Below are 17,898 nucleotides of genomic sequence, written 5' to 3'. Positions count from 1 at the left end.
AGTAAACAAACCTACCCATTTCACCAGAATTCATAATGGGTACAAGGCCCTTCATCAATTCAATCAAAAGTTTTACTCTTTGCATCTTGTTAAGCCAAAATACAGCATATCAAGTTGTAAGCTGGTGTTGGGGGGTAGGAGGGTGGTACTTACTCCAGGTTCCCCTTCAAGTGTAGATCACATAGGAGGCCTGCCCTGAGGTGGGTTCTTCTGGGCTATGATGAGCACCTAGGACAGGATCACTCACCTTACACATGGGGTAACTTTACAGGTTCCTTGCTCACCAATGCCGAGACAAGGCGGAGGCCACTTTCATGGATCTCAACCTTAAGGTGGACCTCCAACTCAGAGATGGCCATGCACCATGTCCACTTGAGCAATGAACTGAACTCCGGTTAACTCTTAGACCCTGTGTCAATGTACACCGCTACAGTCACTTGTTTCATTTAGGAGGAACATAGTGAGGCAATGCCCACTCCACCTGTCCAGCATATCTCCACTACCTCACTTCCAGTAATGGAATGGAGTCCTGCCATGTACCTAGCGTGGACTCCATGTAAGCACTCACTTAACTTTTCTTCCACCATACCTCTGCATTGACCGGGGCCCTCCGAGCGTTAATCTGCTCCTGTTGCTAAGGGAGACAAACAGCCAAGGGAGACAATGCCGACAACAACTCTCTTGTTGCAAGAGGATGCCCCATATTTCACAGGTACATGCTTCATGACAGGCTGCTTGTTAGACCTCTGTTACCCTTTAGTAACCACTTGCCTTTTTCATACCCCAATGTACATACTGATTGAGACTGGAAGCCACATGTGTACCAGTTACTTGCTTACACCCCTTTTGAATAACTTCAGACCAGACATAGGCAAAGTTTCAAAAGCTTTACTCAAATACATTACAGTCAAAAAGGCAACAGTTTTCCTCTAAACTAGTTCCTAACTCAGACTTGGCTGCCCCAGCATACCTGCTTAGGTGAAGTCCATGAAAAGGTAAGTCCACAATGGCAGATCTCCAGAACTGGCATCTTCAAGGCAGACTGCAAGTCCAGCAGTTCCCCCATTTGTGGAAGGTCTCAGGACATAGGTCTCCGGTAGAATGTAATTGACTCTAACAGGTAACAGCCAGAGGGAATTCCAGCTCTATGAAGCGTGCTCTGATCCCAGTCCCTTTTTATAACAACACAGGACCAGTGGGTCAGACCCAGAAAACCCACAAAGACAACTCCAGGAGCAGTGATATAAGGAATTAACCCTCTCCCTCCTGGCCGGGGCAGCCACTCACTAACTACCAGTAGATGTCCTACCTACAAGATCAAAATGATTGCTGGTGTATTGTTGTTTCCTATTTGCCCCTGGGGAGATTCACCCCATACCCCAACCCCCCTGAAAGTGAGGGAAAGTTTTGAGTTGCCACCAGAACAGAAATACAGGGAAAATGTTCCAATGGAATCACTCCATCTGGCAATGGTTATCTAAGAGGGTATTTTTCTCTTACCTCCTGTTGTGCGTATAGGACAAGAAGTTAATGAAAATTTCCCAGATTGGACAAATATGACAAACACAAAATCCTGACAGGATTTATCCCACTCTACTCTATCTAAAATGAAAGAAAAAAATGTTGGCCTTAGTTATACTTTAAAGGGTCTATGTATTTAATGTTTACTGTGCAGATGTTTTAAGCATTCGTATGGGCATCACAAAAGTATGCCATTTTTTTTCTAAAGCATTTATCTCCTAGAGAATGTCCAGCTCCATCTAGTGACCGTAATGCAGTATTTTATATTGGGGTATTTCAAGAAGACTGTATTTTGTACACTGGCTGCAACTAGAGATCACAGTAGATAAACATTTTACAAGCAATACTGCAAACATTTATGGTGCCTATGCAAATGCTTGACACCTGCCCAGCAGATAATTTATACATGTGTAAAGATGATAAAATAAAGGACAGCTTGCTCCTCCCCCTTGCCCCTTGCTATATCAAGGCCTCTTTAGCTGTTTCATAAATCTTGTCTTTCTTTGAAACTATTCATTATTGGTATAAAGACTTTTGTAACTTGAAAGTGATATTAAATGCAGCTTTTTTTGTTTAAAAATAACAAACATAGTCTTGGCAATTCCCGCACCTGTCCTGGATTGGACGGGTTAATTCGGTGAAAATGACTTTCCTGCCTAAATTGTTGCATTATTTTTGCACCCTCCCAATGCGGGTTCCTTCTCATTTTCTCCAGTTACTTTAGGCGAGGATTATGCGATTTATCTGGGCTGACAGATGCCCCAGAGTCTCTAGAAACACATTTTTTACTCATAGACTGCAGGGAGGTCTTTGGGTGCCTAATGTAGCTAAGTATTACCAGGCAAGCCAGAAATCCCCCCTGACTATGTTGCACACTTCCTCTGATGTACCTCTCTGGGTCCTTTTGGACCTGCCTAACTGTGCCCCCGTTGCACCGTCGACGCTTTTATGGCTCCACCCAGCCCAACGCCTCAGGACATTGAGTCCCATCTTGCTCCATGGCCTATGAGTGTGATATTCGGGCTGCTACTCTAGTGGCTTGATGTCGCCCTTTCTGCCCTAGCATCTGATTATCAATAATCCTCTTTTTCTGCCGGGTTTGGATCAGCCATGGGCGTTCTCTTGGTGGGTGACCAACGGTTTTTCACAGGTGCGACACTTTTTGACCTCTCAATCCTTCCCCACCTGGAACTCTCTTTGGAAATCACGGGATATCCCTCAGGCAGAATTTTTACATTACCTTCAATTGCAGCACTGTTTGACCTTGCTGCATGGCAATTCCGCCTTTCCATATCAGAAATCAGCCTTTGAACAGCTTTGCCACCAGTCTCCGGATGCCTTGGGTCTTGTTTACCTACTCTATGCATCCTTGCATAGATGCCCAATGTGTAATTCTCTATCATATGTTGTCCAGTGGGAGTGTCATGGATCTGGAGGACTAGAATAAGGCCTGGTCATTTGCAGCTAAATGTTCATTTAATATGGCCATGCTGGAGGCAGCATACAAAGTACTGTTTCATTGGTATTGGGTCCTGGTTCGTATAGCCCATGAGAACCCTGCCTATAGAGATCGCTGCTTTCAGGGTTGTGACCATCAAGGAAATGTGTTGCATATAGGGTTGTAATGTCCGAGACTGCTTAGTTTTTGGTCTCGTGTCTTTGACCTTCTTTATACCTTGCTCTGTCTCCTGGCTCGCTATGCTTTGCTTCATTGCCCCATCCTGGGCCTGTTGACTCATCAGCAGAAGTTGGCTTCCTATCTGTTTTTGTCGGCCACTAGAACAATTGCCCAGGCATGGAAGAGCCCGTCTGTACCTCTTCAGGGGGTGCAAGACTGTATGACCACTCTGATGCTCAATGAACAGATGTCGAGTATCCATAATGACTCCCAATTAAAATTTTTGAAAATATGGGAGCCGTGGTTGGCATATGCTTTTCCCACGCTCCCCCCGGCTAGTCTGTGTTTATAGCGCTGTATGGTGGTGGCGTTCCTGGATCCCTGTTTCTGGTCTTGTTTTCTTCTTCCTTCTTTACTCCTTTTTTCTCTTTCTTTTCTGTTTGATTACGTGAGGCGACCGATATTTGCCTTTGACTGGAAATTTTTGGTGGTGTTATATCACTGTTTCTGTATTTTATGTGCTATTGATTGCCTCTACGTGGGCATGCCTCTTGCACTGTTGGAGTTTCAATACTGATTTCTATATTTTTTATGTACCATTGATAGCCCCAGTGTGGGCGTTTCTTTTGCTCTAATCCTTCTTGTAAATTGTTTACAAAAGTTAATAAAAACAATTGAAATACAAAAATAACAAACATGTCATACTTACCTGCTCTATGCATTTGCTTTGCACAGAGAAGCTCCTGCATGAAGGTAAAAGATCTAGAGCCGTTACAACCACTTTAAGACATATAGTATAACATCTAGAAATCTTAAGTCACAAACTGTGAAGCAAAACAATCTAATGAATGTATTGGTTTCTTTTCCAGAGAAACCACCCGCACCATCACTCTTTGTGACACCCCAGAGACATGTCTTTATAACAAATCAGTCAGCAGTCCTTCAATGTCAACTACCCAAAGGACAGTCTTCAGCAGTAACTGGAATCACACTTTATCAAAACGGAAGAGAAACATATGAATCTAATGACTTTGGAGTTCTGCAATATACAGGACTACAGATACAGAACACTGGAAATTACTCCTGCGGGTATACTGTTAATCTGTCAGGAAGAAACATCCAGTCTAACCTTTCCAGAGAAGAAACTTTGATTGTGATAGGTAAGATTTTGACGTAACAATGACAAGAGAGCCAATAATAACATATAAATAGTTAGTTCTGGTAGTGAATTTGCCCATATTGGAGTGAGCCTTGTGGAGCTTTCAAAATGATGGATACGTTTAGATGTCTACCAGACATTCCCCATAGGCTGTGCAGTGGGGTACTGGGAGTGGGTTTTGGTGTATACGGTGAATCCAGAGAGTGTAGACCTCCAAATAGGTACTTAAAGCGGAGTTCCACTCGACTTATCAAAAAATAAAAGTCAGCAGCTACAGAAACTGTAGCTGCTGACTTTTAAAAAACAGCCACTTACCTGTTCTTCGGTCCCGTGGTGTGTCCCCCGCAGCTCATTTCTCTGGCCATCCTGTATTCCAAGAGGCCGGCATCTTCACTGTGGACACCCGACTGTGATAGCTTGTGGCTTCACAGCTGGGTACCCACTGCACATGTGCGAGTAACGCTGCACTTCATGAATGGTCTTGTAGTCTTCTGGGACCTGTCACATGTCCCAAAAGACTACAGGGAGGGAGGGAGGGAGGACACCTTCCGTTTCCAATCACCTAGGCGATCGGACCGGAAGTGGGAGCGGGTACCTGTCAAATTGGGGTACCCACTCCCCAAAGGTGCCAATCCTTAATGGGGAGCAGGGGAGCAGTCCTTAAAGCAGAACTTACCCTTTTGGGTGGAGCTCCGCTTTAAGAATTATATAAGCTGACAACTGTATGTCTTCCAGGTCCCAGCCCACAATATGTTGGGAGTTGGGAAGTAAGGACATATAAGCTGGGACTGGTATCTAAAAGACCATCTAAATATTTTGAACGTGGATAATTTTGGGTGTTTGGTAGGTTTCCAAAGGGATATGCTTGGGTGTTTTTCTCTCTGAATCAGGTCATGGAATAGGGTGTTACTTTTGGAAAGGTTATATGTAGGATCCGTATTTTAGAATTATGCAATATGTAAAGTACCTGAGTCATCCACTAGAGAGATTTTAACAAGGCTAGTGTCATGTGCACTTGCGCCCTTGCAGGATTTAACTAATTCTTCTGTAACCTTACCATTAGCTTTAAACTAACCATTAACATTCACTCCTAGCTTTTCTGGACTGTATGTTTTTCCTTCGAAGTATTCTTTCCCCCAGCTCATCTCACCTGTACTTTTACCATTTACACATAACCAGAGCCTGTGATAAAACTCACATTCTACTAAGGATATAGGATTATTTGTTTTAATATGTGTCATCACCACTATATCATGCAATAAATTGTGTTTCAGAGCAGCCTCCAATACCAAGGTTGCGTTATGCCTACAGGCTTCAAAACCAAAATCGGCAAGTAGAACTGGTATGTGAAGTACTGAATCCTTCCTTTTCCCAAATCCATGGATATCGGTTTTATCGATATGGAGCAGAAATAGAATCAAGTGATCAGGTTAATTCTTTTGTCTTCAATTACATGCTGATTGTTGATGGATGCTACTCCTGTCGGACATTTCAAACAATATTAGGAGAAGAGATCCTATCACAAAGCAGTTCTGAACAATTCTTGTCAGCAGAAGGTAGGTTTTGTTTTAGCTAAAAGACAGTTGAATGTTAAAAATATTAGCCAAATGTATTGACAACACAACAAAATCATTATAGTGTAGTATATAGGTAGCTAAGTTCAATTTTAAAGTGCACCTGTGCATTGACTATGGACATAGCTAAAGGCAATACTTTTTTTTTTGTTATAGATACAGTGGAGAGGGATTAGAACACCTGCTAGATTTTTTTGCTGTCTGTGTCCCTTTAGCCAGATTCACCCTTTCAATATGTCCTGTTTATTATATTATTATTATACAGGATTTATATAGCGCCAACAGTTTGCGCAGCTCTTTACAAAATGAAGGTAGACATTACAGTTACAATACAATTTGGTACAAGAGGAAACAGAGGGCCCTGCTTGTTAGAGCTTACAATCTAGGAGGAGGGGTTGAGTGATACAAAAGGTAATAGCTGTGGGGGGGATGAGCTGATGGAGGAAATAAATGGTGGTTTACTAGGTAGAAGCAGGATAGACTAGTTTAAAGAGAAAGGTTTTCAGGGATCGTCTAAAGGTGGATAGATTAGGAGACAGCCGGACAGATTGGTGTAGAGAGTTCCATAGGATGGGAGAAGTTCGGGAGAAGTCCTGGAGGCGAGCATTGGGGGAGGTGACACGGGAACTAGAGAGCAGAAGGTCTTGGGAGGATTCAAGAGAGCGGTTTGGTTGATATTTTGAGACCAGGTTGGTGATGTAGTTGGGGGCAGAGTTGTGGATAGCCTTGTAAGTTGTTGTTAGTATTTTGAATTTTATTCGTTGAGTGAGTGGAAGCCAGTGGAGGGATTGACAGAGAGGGGTAGCAGACACTGAACGGTTGGTAAGGTGGATGAGCCTGGCAGCAGTATTCATGATGGACTGGAGGGGGGATAGCCTATGTAAAGGTAAACCAATTAGGAGGGAGTTGCAGTAATCGAGTCGAGAGATTACCAGGGAGTGAATTAGGAGCTTTGTGGCATCATTGGTTAAAAAGGGGCGTATTCTGGAGATGTTTCGAAGTTTGAGGCAGCATGATTTGGACAGGGATTGGATGTGGGCCTGAAAGGATAGTTCAGAATCCAGGGTTACACCTAGCACCTTGGTATGCAGGGATGGATTGATAGTGGTACTATTGATCCTTCTTGAGGACGCCCTGTGGGTGGGGTGAAACGCGTCGACGCTCTTCCGGTTGGCTGTCTGTATGTCCTGTGTCATTTCCGGTGAGTGGAACGCACGCCGAGCGGTGCGTTCCAAGCGGCCATTTTGGTTCATTGTTGAATGGTGTATCCTGTATCCTGTCATCCTGCTGTTGGATCAGGCTGTGAGGTCTCGGCTTCAAATTATGTGGAAACCCATGATTCTGTGGCAGCTCTAATAGCAATTAAACGCTGTTTATGATCATGATAAATGAGTAGTCTGGTAAACGTTTTTTGGTATAACACAGTTTATTAGCAGTATTACACTATTGGTATTTCTTTTCCCTGCACTGCTGTGGAGTTGGAGAGAGGAAAAGGCAGGAGAGAGTGGAGGAATATCTTATACTTTGTGGTGGAAAGGAACCCTGGAGGTCTTAAAGGGGGTCTAGGAGCCCTTAACTATCCTAAAAGACGCAACACTCACCAACATCTGGTGAGTGCGGTAGAAGTTGGTTTTTCACTGGTGGATAGTGGAAGTATTTTTGGCACTGGGATATAAGTTTTCATTTCATTTGGACTTTATATATCTTGTGGACACTTTATTATGATTAAGACTTCACTATGGTTAACACAATAATTATTTAATTGTTTTGGAATATTCACATATTTAATATTTTTTGTCACTAATTAATTTAGGTATAATTTTGTTAAGGTGGTGATCTGCGCTGAATATTGTTTTTATCTGTTTTGGTTTGTTTGACCTGTGTGCAGCAGCAATTCACAACCTTGGTTCATGACTGTTTTTTAAGGGTTGGTCTTGTGCGCTGGGGTTTTTTTATATTGATATTCACTACTGATCCTGACTGAGAAATCAGGGGAAGAGGCACGTGGGGGAGGAAATATTATGAGCTCAGTATTGGATAGATTGAGTTTTAGGAAGTGGAGTGACATCCAGTCCGATATGTCTGTTAGTAAATCGGTGATACGTGTGGAAACTGATGGGGTGAGCTGAGGAGTAGAGAGATAGATTTAGGTGTCATCAGCATATAAATGGTATTGGAAACCATGGGAAGCTATCAGCTGACCCAAGGAAGAAGTGTAGATCGAGAACAGGAGAGGTCCAAGGACAGAAACTTGAGGGACCCCGACAGTAAGAGGAGTAGGAGAGGAGGAAGTAGAGTTGTAAGTGACACTGAAGGTGCAGTGAGATAGGTAAGATTCAAACCAACGGAGATATATTGTCATGGAGACCAAGTAAATAGAGTTTTTTGAGGATGAGGGGGAGTTTACAGCTATCCCCTAGAGTGAAAGTGAAAGAAAATTCCAAATTGTGGGTTGTCACCACAATAAGCACAGAGGTGAAATCTTCCAATGGAGACACAGGTTTTGGTAACCCTGTTGTCAACCAGAGTTTCTCTCACTTTGAAGGGGTTTCCTCTCACTTACGGTTTTGGCTATGGGACCAAAAGTAAAAGTAGATCTTCCCAATGGGACACAGATGGCAAAAAAAATACACTGGTTATACCCTCCTCTACATTATCCAAAGTGAAAAAAAAAACAGTTTTGCCTCTAGATCCTCTTTAAAACAACTCATCCCTGACCTCTCTAGCTGCTTGTACTGTGAAGTAATTAATTCTCAAATATTGCCACAAAGACTTTAAAGACAGGTTTTAGTTTATATCTAACAGCATAGAAACCCCTCCTGTGTGTTTACTGGCAGAGAACTGGCAGCCTGCATTAGAAAGTAATAAGAAAAAAAGCTACAATTTCAGTGCTTACAGTATGTCATAAAATTTGAAGATTAATTTCCCTACAAAGCCTATACCTACATAGGTAAATGGGGCTTGTTTTGAGTGCTTTTACTGCTTGTTCACAGTAGGTAAATTCTTTAGTGTGCAAAGCCTAGGCATGGATTCAGTTTAAATACAACCCCATTATTGATGCCTATGCAATTCTTATACACTTATGCACTTCTTTATGGCCACTCCTATTTTTACTTATAGCACCTTATGCTGGAATTCTCCTTCATAGCCTCCATGATGTCATCTCAGGGGCTGGTCTACCACACTCTTCTCACCATTGCGGTTGAGAGGAGGGATTGAAGAAACCCCCCCCCCCCCCACACACACATCATTTCTAATGGCCTCCTCTCCAAGTAATGTGGACAGTGCTATGTTGTCAAACATAACACCTTTGGGGGAAGATAAAGATGGCCAAAACTGACTACCTTTAAGAAGGAGGGTTCCCAGTGGAAACTACACATTATTTCACTGCATTGAATTCTGCACTGCCTCCCTTTTGCATTGCATTGGCAGGATCCCTAGGTAGTTTTATACAGAAAGAAAAGGCAAATTGTCTTTAACTTTATGGAGTTTGCCTTGGTAAATGTTTACAAATGGGACTTTAGTTCTGCTTTACTATACTTCCTAGAAATCAGACAAGCACATGTATAGCTTAAATGTCTATCAAATGCTTAAAGTATAACTAAAGGTGTGACAGGAGTGACTTTTGGGGGTGGGGGGACCCCTGTCTCAGCCCCCCATGTTCCCACCATTATGTGTAAGGCACCCTGTGCCTGTTAGAGGTACAGGGTGATCTGTCCTAGTATTGTGTGAAATGTTCTAATATTGGTGTGGGGATTGTTCATTGTTCTCTGCCAGGCAGCTGCACCCCATTGTTCTAGCAAACTATTATGGGATGTAATGTTTGTGTATTGGTGTGTCCATTGTTCACTTCCAGGTGCTGCATCCCATTGTTCCATTGTGTGTCTTGGTTTGGTGGGGGGTGTTTCCGGCAGCCCTTCCCCCTGATGGGATGGCCTGCTGATGTGTTTCCTGTACTGGTTGTATTTCCCCACCCTGTGTATATATCTTGTGTTCGTGTTAAAATAAAGCAGTTTTACTTCCTATCTTAAGAAGCCTGGTGCTGTCTCGTCTTGTATGGTCAGCAGTGGTGTCCGTGGATCTGTGTTCGGTCAGGGAAGCGGGAGCAGGGGCGGACTGACCATTTGGAAACTCGGGCACTGCCCGAGGGCCTGGGGTCAGTAGGGGGCCCCATGAGATGCCCCTGGTACCCTGGTACCTTTTTCATAGGCTTTTTTGAGTTTGGGCAAGGACACAGGGGCCCCATGATCCCCTATTGCCCGGGGGCCCCATGAGTTGTCAGTCTGCCCCTGAGCGGGAGTCTAACGGAAATACCGTAGTGAAGTCGGGTCCGGTTCCGTTACATTCAGACAAGCACATGTATACCTTAAATGTCTAAACTTTTTTTTTTAGTTTTGAATAGAGTGGAGAGGAATTAGAACCCCTGATAGTTTTTTATTGCTGTCGGTGCCCTCCGTTAAGGAGATTCACCCTTTCTATTTATCCTGTACATCATTATCATTGAAATTGATTATTCTGACTCAACTATAGGACGATAAACTTTTATCTCCAGTGATGTATACAGCTATACCACGTGGTGTTGAATTTATCCCTTGCATTGGGTCAGATAGTTTAACTAAATGAATAAACTCACATGTTGAGGAAATTAGATGAGGAAATCCATTTGAATGTTCCATTTAATGGAGAATATCATAGGTAGAAAAACGTTAATGTTGTACCCTCATGGAAGATACATTCAGGAAGATAGGATACAGTGGAATGATTACCAGTGAGGCAGGGGGGAGGGATATACACAAGTATGGTGAGAGAAACAGCTCAGCTTAGACAGGAGAAGACAGCTTAAAGACACAGAGCAATAATAAACAAGTAATGGTCACATAGAAATAATAATAAATCAAATAGTGTAACACAACAGTGAAAGTAAAGAAAATCCCACATTTTGGGTTGTCCCCAGAAAAGTAATAGTTGGGAAATCTTCCAATGGGTACACTAGTTCTGGTGACATGGGGCTCCCCAAGGAATTCCCTTCCTTGCAGGGATTTCTTTTCACTTCCTGTTTGGCTATGGGACAGGAAGTGAAGGAATATCTCTGAAATGGGAAACAGATGGCGAAAAAAACAGGGATTATAACCCCCCTTACTCAAATCAAAATGAATAAAAAAGTTTTTCCTATAGTTCTACTTTAAGGATAGTAAAAGGCCGGGGTGGAAGTTGTGATTGTGATTGTTTGTGATCTCACAGGACTGAGATTGAGCTCTGCAGTCACTTTTGCAGCAATTTTCTTATTCCGGGTCACAATCCTGTGCAATGTCCTTTTGTCTCTTTTTCTTGTCGGCTGTGCTTATGCTTATGAGATGACGTTTTCCCAGAAACTATATATGCCATCATGACCTTTGATACTGTAGTTTGCAACACGGTAAATAAATTGGTAACTTCAGTCACAGAGGCACCAGCTAAGTGGCACCAACAATTTGCCCTCTTTGAAGCTCAGTAAGCTCTGACATAGTATTACTAGCAGACAGTGAATGACAAAAAGTGAGGCTTCCCAACTGTTAGCTAGGTGTCTCATCACACAGCGGAAGTAGAAGAATGTTACATCACTTGATTGATTTGATTGATTTCAGGTACTTATATAGTGCCGTCAATTTACGCAGTGCTTTACATATATACAGTATTGTACATTCACATCAATCACTTCCGCTTTCAACTGGAAACATGTCGTCACTTTCACATCTGCAAATTATGTAATATTTCCATTTTTTTGTCTAACCCTGTATATACTGTATATATACCTATATTGTATATACAGGGCCTTATCTCATCACAATGGAGAGGCCAGCTCTTGGCAAGGTAAGCTAAATGTAATATTTAAGCCCAAAGTATGGATATTTATCTATAATTTAGCAAATAGTGTTTTTTTTTATCACTAATTCTGATTACAATATAATTATGTCCTTGTTTTAGGAGGAGACCAAAGAATTTGCCAGGAGCAAATCTTCAAAGACAATATCTTTTCAAAACCAGGTATAGCTCGCAAATATTTATCCCAGTAGATATGTTTAAGAGTTCTTCCATTTTATTATCTCTTATAAAAGAAAACTTTATCAAACAAGGTATGCTTACGTTTTCAACCACATAGAAGTAAAACTAAGCAGGAATGTTAAAGGAAGTTAATTGTTAATAACAATTTGTTTTCACATTTTTACATTGGTCCACAAGGCATTATGATTATGAGGCATGATATCAAAAAGTGAATAAAATATTATAAATTCTTTGTAATACACATTTCTGTTTCATTTACAGGTTTAAAGTTCTATGGAAGCCTACTTGCTGGAAAACTTCTAGTCTTGATATTTGTACTCGCCATCTTCGGTGTCTACCTACTTGTAATTCAACAAAGGTATACCCAGCATTTCCAGAATTTAAGATTAACTCAGTATATATATATATATATATATATATATATTTACTTACTTGTTTTATTTTATTTTTTGGGGGCCTTACCATTTCACCCTCCACAGTAGGACATCTAGTCTCAGCTGTTTTATATATGACACCTCCAACAAATGCATGGATTACTGTTGCAAATGTTAATTAATAAGTGTGGTAACTGAGGCATAGTATATGAATAATCTGTCCCATTCTTTAACTCTGTGGGTGTCAGGGATTTTTTATGTGTCTAACAGATGGTGGAGGGTGCTGGATGCACCCATTTTCGTGCGGACGAAAATTTGGCCGATAAACGACCCATCTATGGCCTGCATAATGCAATGGGGTGCAAACCACTAAATCAATTGGATCTTAGATTACCATAAATCACCATAGATGGATACAATAATCCTGACTGGCTGCTAATAATTTACAGCATTGTGTACATAATCATTGCACTTTGTGCTGACTTATTGAATTAGCACATATGTGGTAAGAATGGTAAGAATGGTGACCAATTCCAAACACACATAATTAATCTTTTCACTGAATTCTGATTATTATAGTTAGCTAAAGCTTTTCCTTAAACTGACCTTTTTCATATAAAGGGTGACTGCACTTTTAGTGCACATACCCTTGGTGAACCCACAGCCTTCCCTCAGTATCCCTGGAAAGCAACAAACCTAAAAGTCCCCACTCTTCTGAGATCTATACTGTGTGACCTGCTCAGTGTCTCACAACCTCCTTCTTCAAAAACCTCCAAGATAGGGCTATGCATGCTGTGATCTCCAGTCATCCCAATAGAATTTAACATACTAATAATAATAGAAAAAGAGTTGTATAAACTTACCATTAAAATGAACAGTGTCTTGGTGGGAAGATTAGGAACTAACTGGTAGGGTGTCCCCACTCAAAAGAATGAGGACAATATGACTTGCTAGGGATGCTGTACTATTCACTATACATACAGTGGGGCAAAAAAATATTTAGTCAGCCACCAATTGTGCAAGTTCTCCCACTTAAAAAGATGAGAGAGGCCTGTAATTGGCATCATAGGTAGACCTCAACTATGAGAGACAAAATGAGAAAAAAAAATCCAGACAATCACATTGGCTGATTTGGAAAGAATTTATTTGTAAATTATGGTGGAAAATAAGTATATGGTCACCTACAAACAAGCAAGATTTCTGGCTCTCACAGACCTGTACCTTCTTCTTTAAAAATGCTCCTCTGTCCTGCACTCATTACCTATATCAATGGCACCTGTTTGAACTTGTTATCAGTATAAAAGACACCTATCCACAACCTCAAACAGTCACACTCCAAACTCCAATATGGTGAAGACCACAGAGCTGTTGAAGGACACCAGAAACAAAATTGTAGACCTGCACCAGGCTGGGAAGACTGAATCTGCAATAGGCAAGCAGCTTGATGTGAACAAATCAACTGTGGGAGCAATAATTAGAAAATGGAAGACATACAAGACCACTGATAATCTCCCTCGATCTGGGGCTCCACGCAAGATCTCACCCCGTGGGGTCAAAATGATCACAAGAACGGTGAGCAAAAATCCCAGGACCACACGGGGGGACCTAGTGAATGACCTGCAGAGAGCTGGGACCAATGTAACAAAGGCTACCATCAGTAACACACTACGCCGCCAGGGACTCAGATCCTGCAGTGTCAGACATGTCCCCCTGCTTAAGCCAGTACATGTCCGGGCCCGTCTGAAGTTTGCTAGAGAGCATTTGGATGATCCAGAAGAGGATTGGAAGAATGTCATATGGTCAGATGAAACCAAAATAGAACGGTTTGGTAGAAACACAACTCGTCGTGTTTGGAGGAGAGAGAATGCTGATTTGCATCTAAAGAACACCATACCTACTGTGAAGTAGGGGGGTGGCAACATTATGCTTTGGGGCTGTTTCTCCGCAAAGGGACCAGGACGACTGATCCATGTACAGAACAGAATGAATGGGGCCATGTATCGTGAGATTTTGAGTGCAAACCTCCTTCCATCAGCAAGGGCATTGAAGATGAAACGTGGCTGGGTCTTCCAACATGACAATGATCCCAAACATACCGCCCGGGCAACGAAGGAGTGGCTTCGTAAAAAGCATTTTAAGGTCCTGGAGTGGCCTAGCCAGTCTCCAGATCTCAACCCCATAGAAAACCTTTGGAGGGAGTTGAAAGTCCGTGTTGCCCAGCGACAGCCCCAAAACATCACTGCTCTAGAGGAGATCTGCATGGAGGAATGGGCCAACATACCAGCAACAGTGTGTGACAACCTTGTGAAGACTTACAGGAAACGTTTGACCTCTGTCATTGCCAACAAAGGATATATAACAAAGTATTGAGATGAACTTTTGATATTGACCAAATACTTATTTTCCACCATAATTTGCAAATAAATTCTTTCCAAATCAGCCAATGTGATTGTCTGAATTTTTTTTCTCATTTTGTCTCTCATAGTTGAGGTCTACCTATGATGCCAATTACAGGCCTCTCTCATCTTTTTAAGTGGGAGAACTTGCACAATTGGTGGCTGACTAAATACTTTTTTGCCCCACTGTATCTAAAGGTGACCATAGACCTGACTGCCAATCAATAGTTCTTTAGAACAGTCATGGATATACAGGTGAAACTCGAAAAATTAGAATATCGTGCAAAAGTTCATTTATTTCAGTAATACAACTTAAAAGGTGAAACTAATATATGAGATAGACTCATTACATGCAAAGCAAGATAGTTCAAGCCGTGATTTGTCATAATTGTGATGATTATGGCTTACAGCTCATGAAAACCCCAAATCCACAATCTCAGAAAATGAGAATATTACATGCAATCAATAAAACAAGGATTGTACATAGAACAATATCGGACCTCTGAAAAGTATAAGCATGCATATGTACTCAGTACTTGGTTTGGGCCCCTTTTGCAGAAATTACTGCCTCAATGCGGCGTGGCATGGAAGCTATCAGCCTGTGGCACTGCTGAGGTGTTATGGAAGACCAGGATGCTTCAATAGCGGCCTTCAGCTCTTCTGAATTGTTCGGTCTCATGTCTCTCATCTTTCTCTTGGCAAGGCCCCATAGATTCTCTATGGGGTTCAGGTCAGGCGAGTTTGCTGGCCAATCAAGCACAGTAATCCCACAGTCATTGAACCAGGTTTTGGTGCTTTTGGCAGTGTGGGCAGGTGCCAAGTCCTGCTGGAAAATGAAGTCAGCATCCCCATAAAGCTCGTCTGCGGAAGGAAGCATGAAGTGCTCCAAAATTTCCTGGTAGACAGCTGCGTTGACCCTGGACTTAATGAAGCACAGTGGACCAACACCAGCAGATGACATGGCTCCCCAAATCAACACAGACTGTGGAAACTTCACACTGGACTTCAAGCATCTTGCAGTGTGTGCCTCTCCATTCTTCCTCCATACTCTGGGTCCTTGGTTTCCAAATGAGATGCAAAAGTTGTTCTCATCAGAAAAGAGGACTTTGGACCACTGAGCAACAGACCAGGTCTGTTTTTCTTTAGCCCAGGTAAGACGCTTCTGACGTTGTTTGTTGTTCTGGAGTGGCTTGACAAGAGGAATACGACATTTGAAGCCCATGTCCAGGATCCGCCTGTGTGTGGTGGCTCTTGATGCACTGACTCCAGCCTCAGTCCACTCCTTGTGAAAGTCCCCAACACTTTTGAATGGCCTTTTCCTGACAATCCTCTCCAGGCTGCAGTCATCCCTGCTGCTTGTGTACCTTTTTCTTCCACACTTTTCCCTTCTAAATAACTTTCTATTAATGTGCTTTGATACAGCACTTTGGGAACATCCAACTTCTTTTTCAATTACCTTTTGAGGCTTTCCCTCCTTATGGAGGGTGTCAGTGATGGTTTTCTGCACAACTGTCAGGTCAGCAGTCTTTCCCATGATTGTGATTCCTACTGAACCAGACTGAGAGACCATTTAAAGGCTCAGGAACCCTTTGCAGGTGTTATGGCTTAATTAGCTGATTAGAGTGGGACACTTTGAGCCGGGAATATTGCACCTTTTCACAATATTCTAATTTTCTGAGATTGTGGATTTGGGGTTTTCATGAGCTGTAAGCCATAATCATCACAATTATGACAAATCACAGCTTGAACTATCTTGCTTTGCATGTAATGAGTCTATCTCATATATTAGTTTCACCTTTTAAGTTGCATTACTGAAATAAATTAACTTTTGCACGATATTCTAATATTTCGAGTTTTACCTGTATATGTCAAGTTTTGCACTGACCAAACACCAGCCGTATTAGAATAAAAATAGCCAGTCAATTGTGACAATTAGATTGAGGATATATAATAAATACAAATATAAATGAAAATACATTTTTATTTGGGAACATTGCCTGCTGTATTTGTGAGTTTCTTGTTTGACATTTTTTTTTCATTTCAGAATTAAGAAGTTTGAGGCAGAGGCACAGTGATACAACTGAAAAGGAACAAATTCTGCTGCCTTCCTTTACAAGAACGTGTAATGTTATTCGCCATGCATGCCTTTTGTTCCCTTGCAGAACAGACGTTATTATTCTGACTTATTAGCAATTTGTCTGATATGAACATATGTTACAAATAGATGAAATAGAGATGAACATCTACCGTTAACTAGTCCAGCCTATATTTTTATGGTCTAACAACCTATCTAAGTTATAATACCAAAGCTGAATAAGTTAAAGTGTTACTAAACCCACAACCGTAAAATCAGTCTGTATATGCAGTAAAGCATGCTTGTTATACTCACTGTGGAACCTAAGCGGTCAATTCTCTGCATTATGTAAAAAGACTGTTTGATCCTGATTTCTCTGTTCCTCCCCTTTTTCAAGCGACCAACTCTTATCTCCTGATAAGACAGACAGGCACTTTACACATGCTCAGTTTGGTGTGTATACTTAGAGAGGTTTTTTTTTTTTTTCTCGGGAGAGTGCATGTGATCAGCACATGGCCAATCAGCACTGTCCAGACAGATGTCAGGGGTTCTACATCCTCTTGAGCAGAAAGAAAACTACTCCTATAAACTGTAACCAGAGCTTGGCTGGACACTGATAGAAGCCACAAGACTACTCTAACTTCTGATGAGAAAAGGTGTTCAGCAGTTTATATGTAATAAAATAATTACATTTCCATATTCTGTGTACTGTGGGGGACCAGATATAGTGAATGCAGGAGCCTGGGTTTAGTAACACTATTAGTGAGTTAAGCTCTTTAAAACTGTGTGATTTTGTCAGCAATTGCCTGGTTTTGCTAAGCAGACACAACTCACCAATGAAACACTAAAAAGATGCAACCATACAGATTAAAGTGGCTCTCCAAGAAAATAGATAATTTCTTTCAACTTCAGAGGGTGCTGTTAACTTGTTTAAAGCCTTCAACTCATTAAAGCAAACCTATCATCAAGACTTGAAAATTGCACAGCAGCCACCTTTGGATCTGATCCGCTGATGCAATTCGCTAAGGAATCTTTTACAATTGTAGTTGGAGAGCAGTACAACATGCAGTTGAGCGCCACCTCAGAGGCAGGGGACAGGGGTGTATGTTTCATGTACAGGAATGCAGACAACACAAGATG

General features: G+C 41.8%; 1 protein-coding gene across 1 annotated transcript in view; it reads left to right on the top strand.

Moving 5' to 3' along the window:
- LOC149454877 (immunoglobulin superfamily member 1-like) overlaps window positions 1–17,073 on the top strand; it is a 56,676-nt gene extending 39,603 nt beyond the window's left edge. Inside the window, exons 5-9 of the mRNA XM_089686955.1 lie at window positions 4,009–4,299; window positions 5,573–5,854; window positions 11,837–11,896; window positions 12,176–12,272; window positions 16,729–17,073. Coding sequence (XP_089543081.1) covers window positions 4,009–4,299; window positions 5,573–5,854; window positions 11,837–11,896; window positions 12,176–12,272; window positions 16,729–16,759 — 761 coding nt within the window. The 3' untranslated portion in view covers window positions 16,760–17,073. The remainder of the gene's footprint in view (window positions 1–4,008; window positions 4,300–5,572; window positions 5,855–11,836; window positions 11,897–12,175; window positions 12,273–16,728) is intronic.
- The last annotated feature ends 825 nt before the right edge of the window (window positions 17,074–17,898 follow it).

Source organism: Staurois parvus, unplaced genomic scaffold (genome assembly GCF_062004578.1).
Source record: "Staurois parvus isolate SC_StPar_1 unplaced genomic scaffold, SC_StPar_1.0 ptg000415l, whole genome shotgun sequence".
NCBI lineage: Eukaryota > Metazoa > Chordata > Amphibia > Anura > Ranidae > Staurois > Staurois parvus.
Note: the sequence above shows the minus strand (reverse complement) of the source record. Positions and strands in the feature narration are given on the sequence as shown.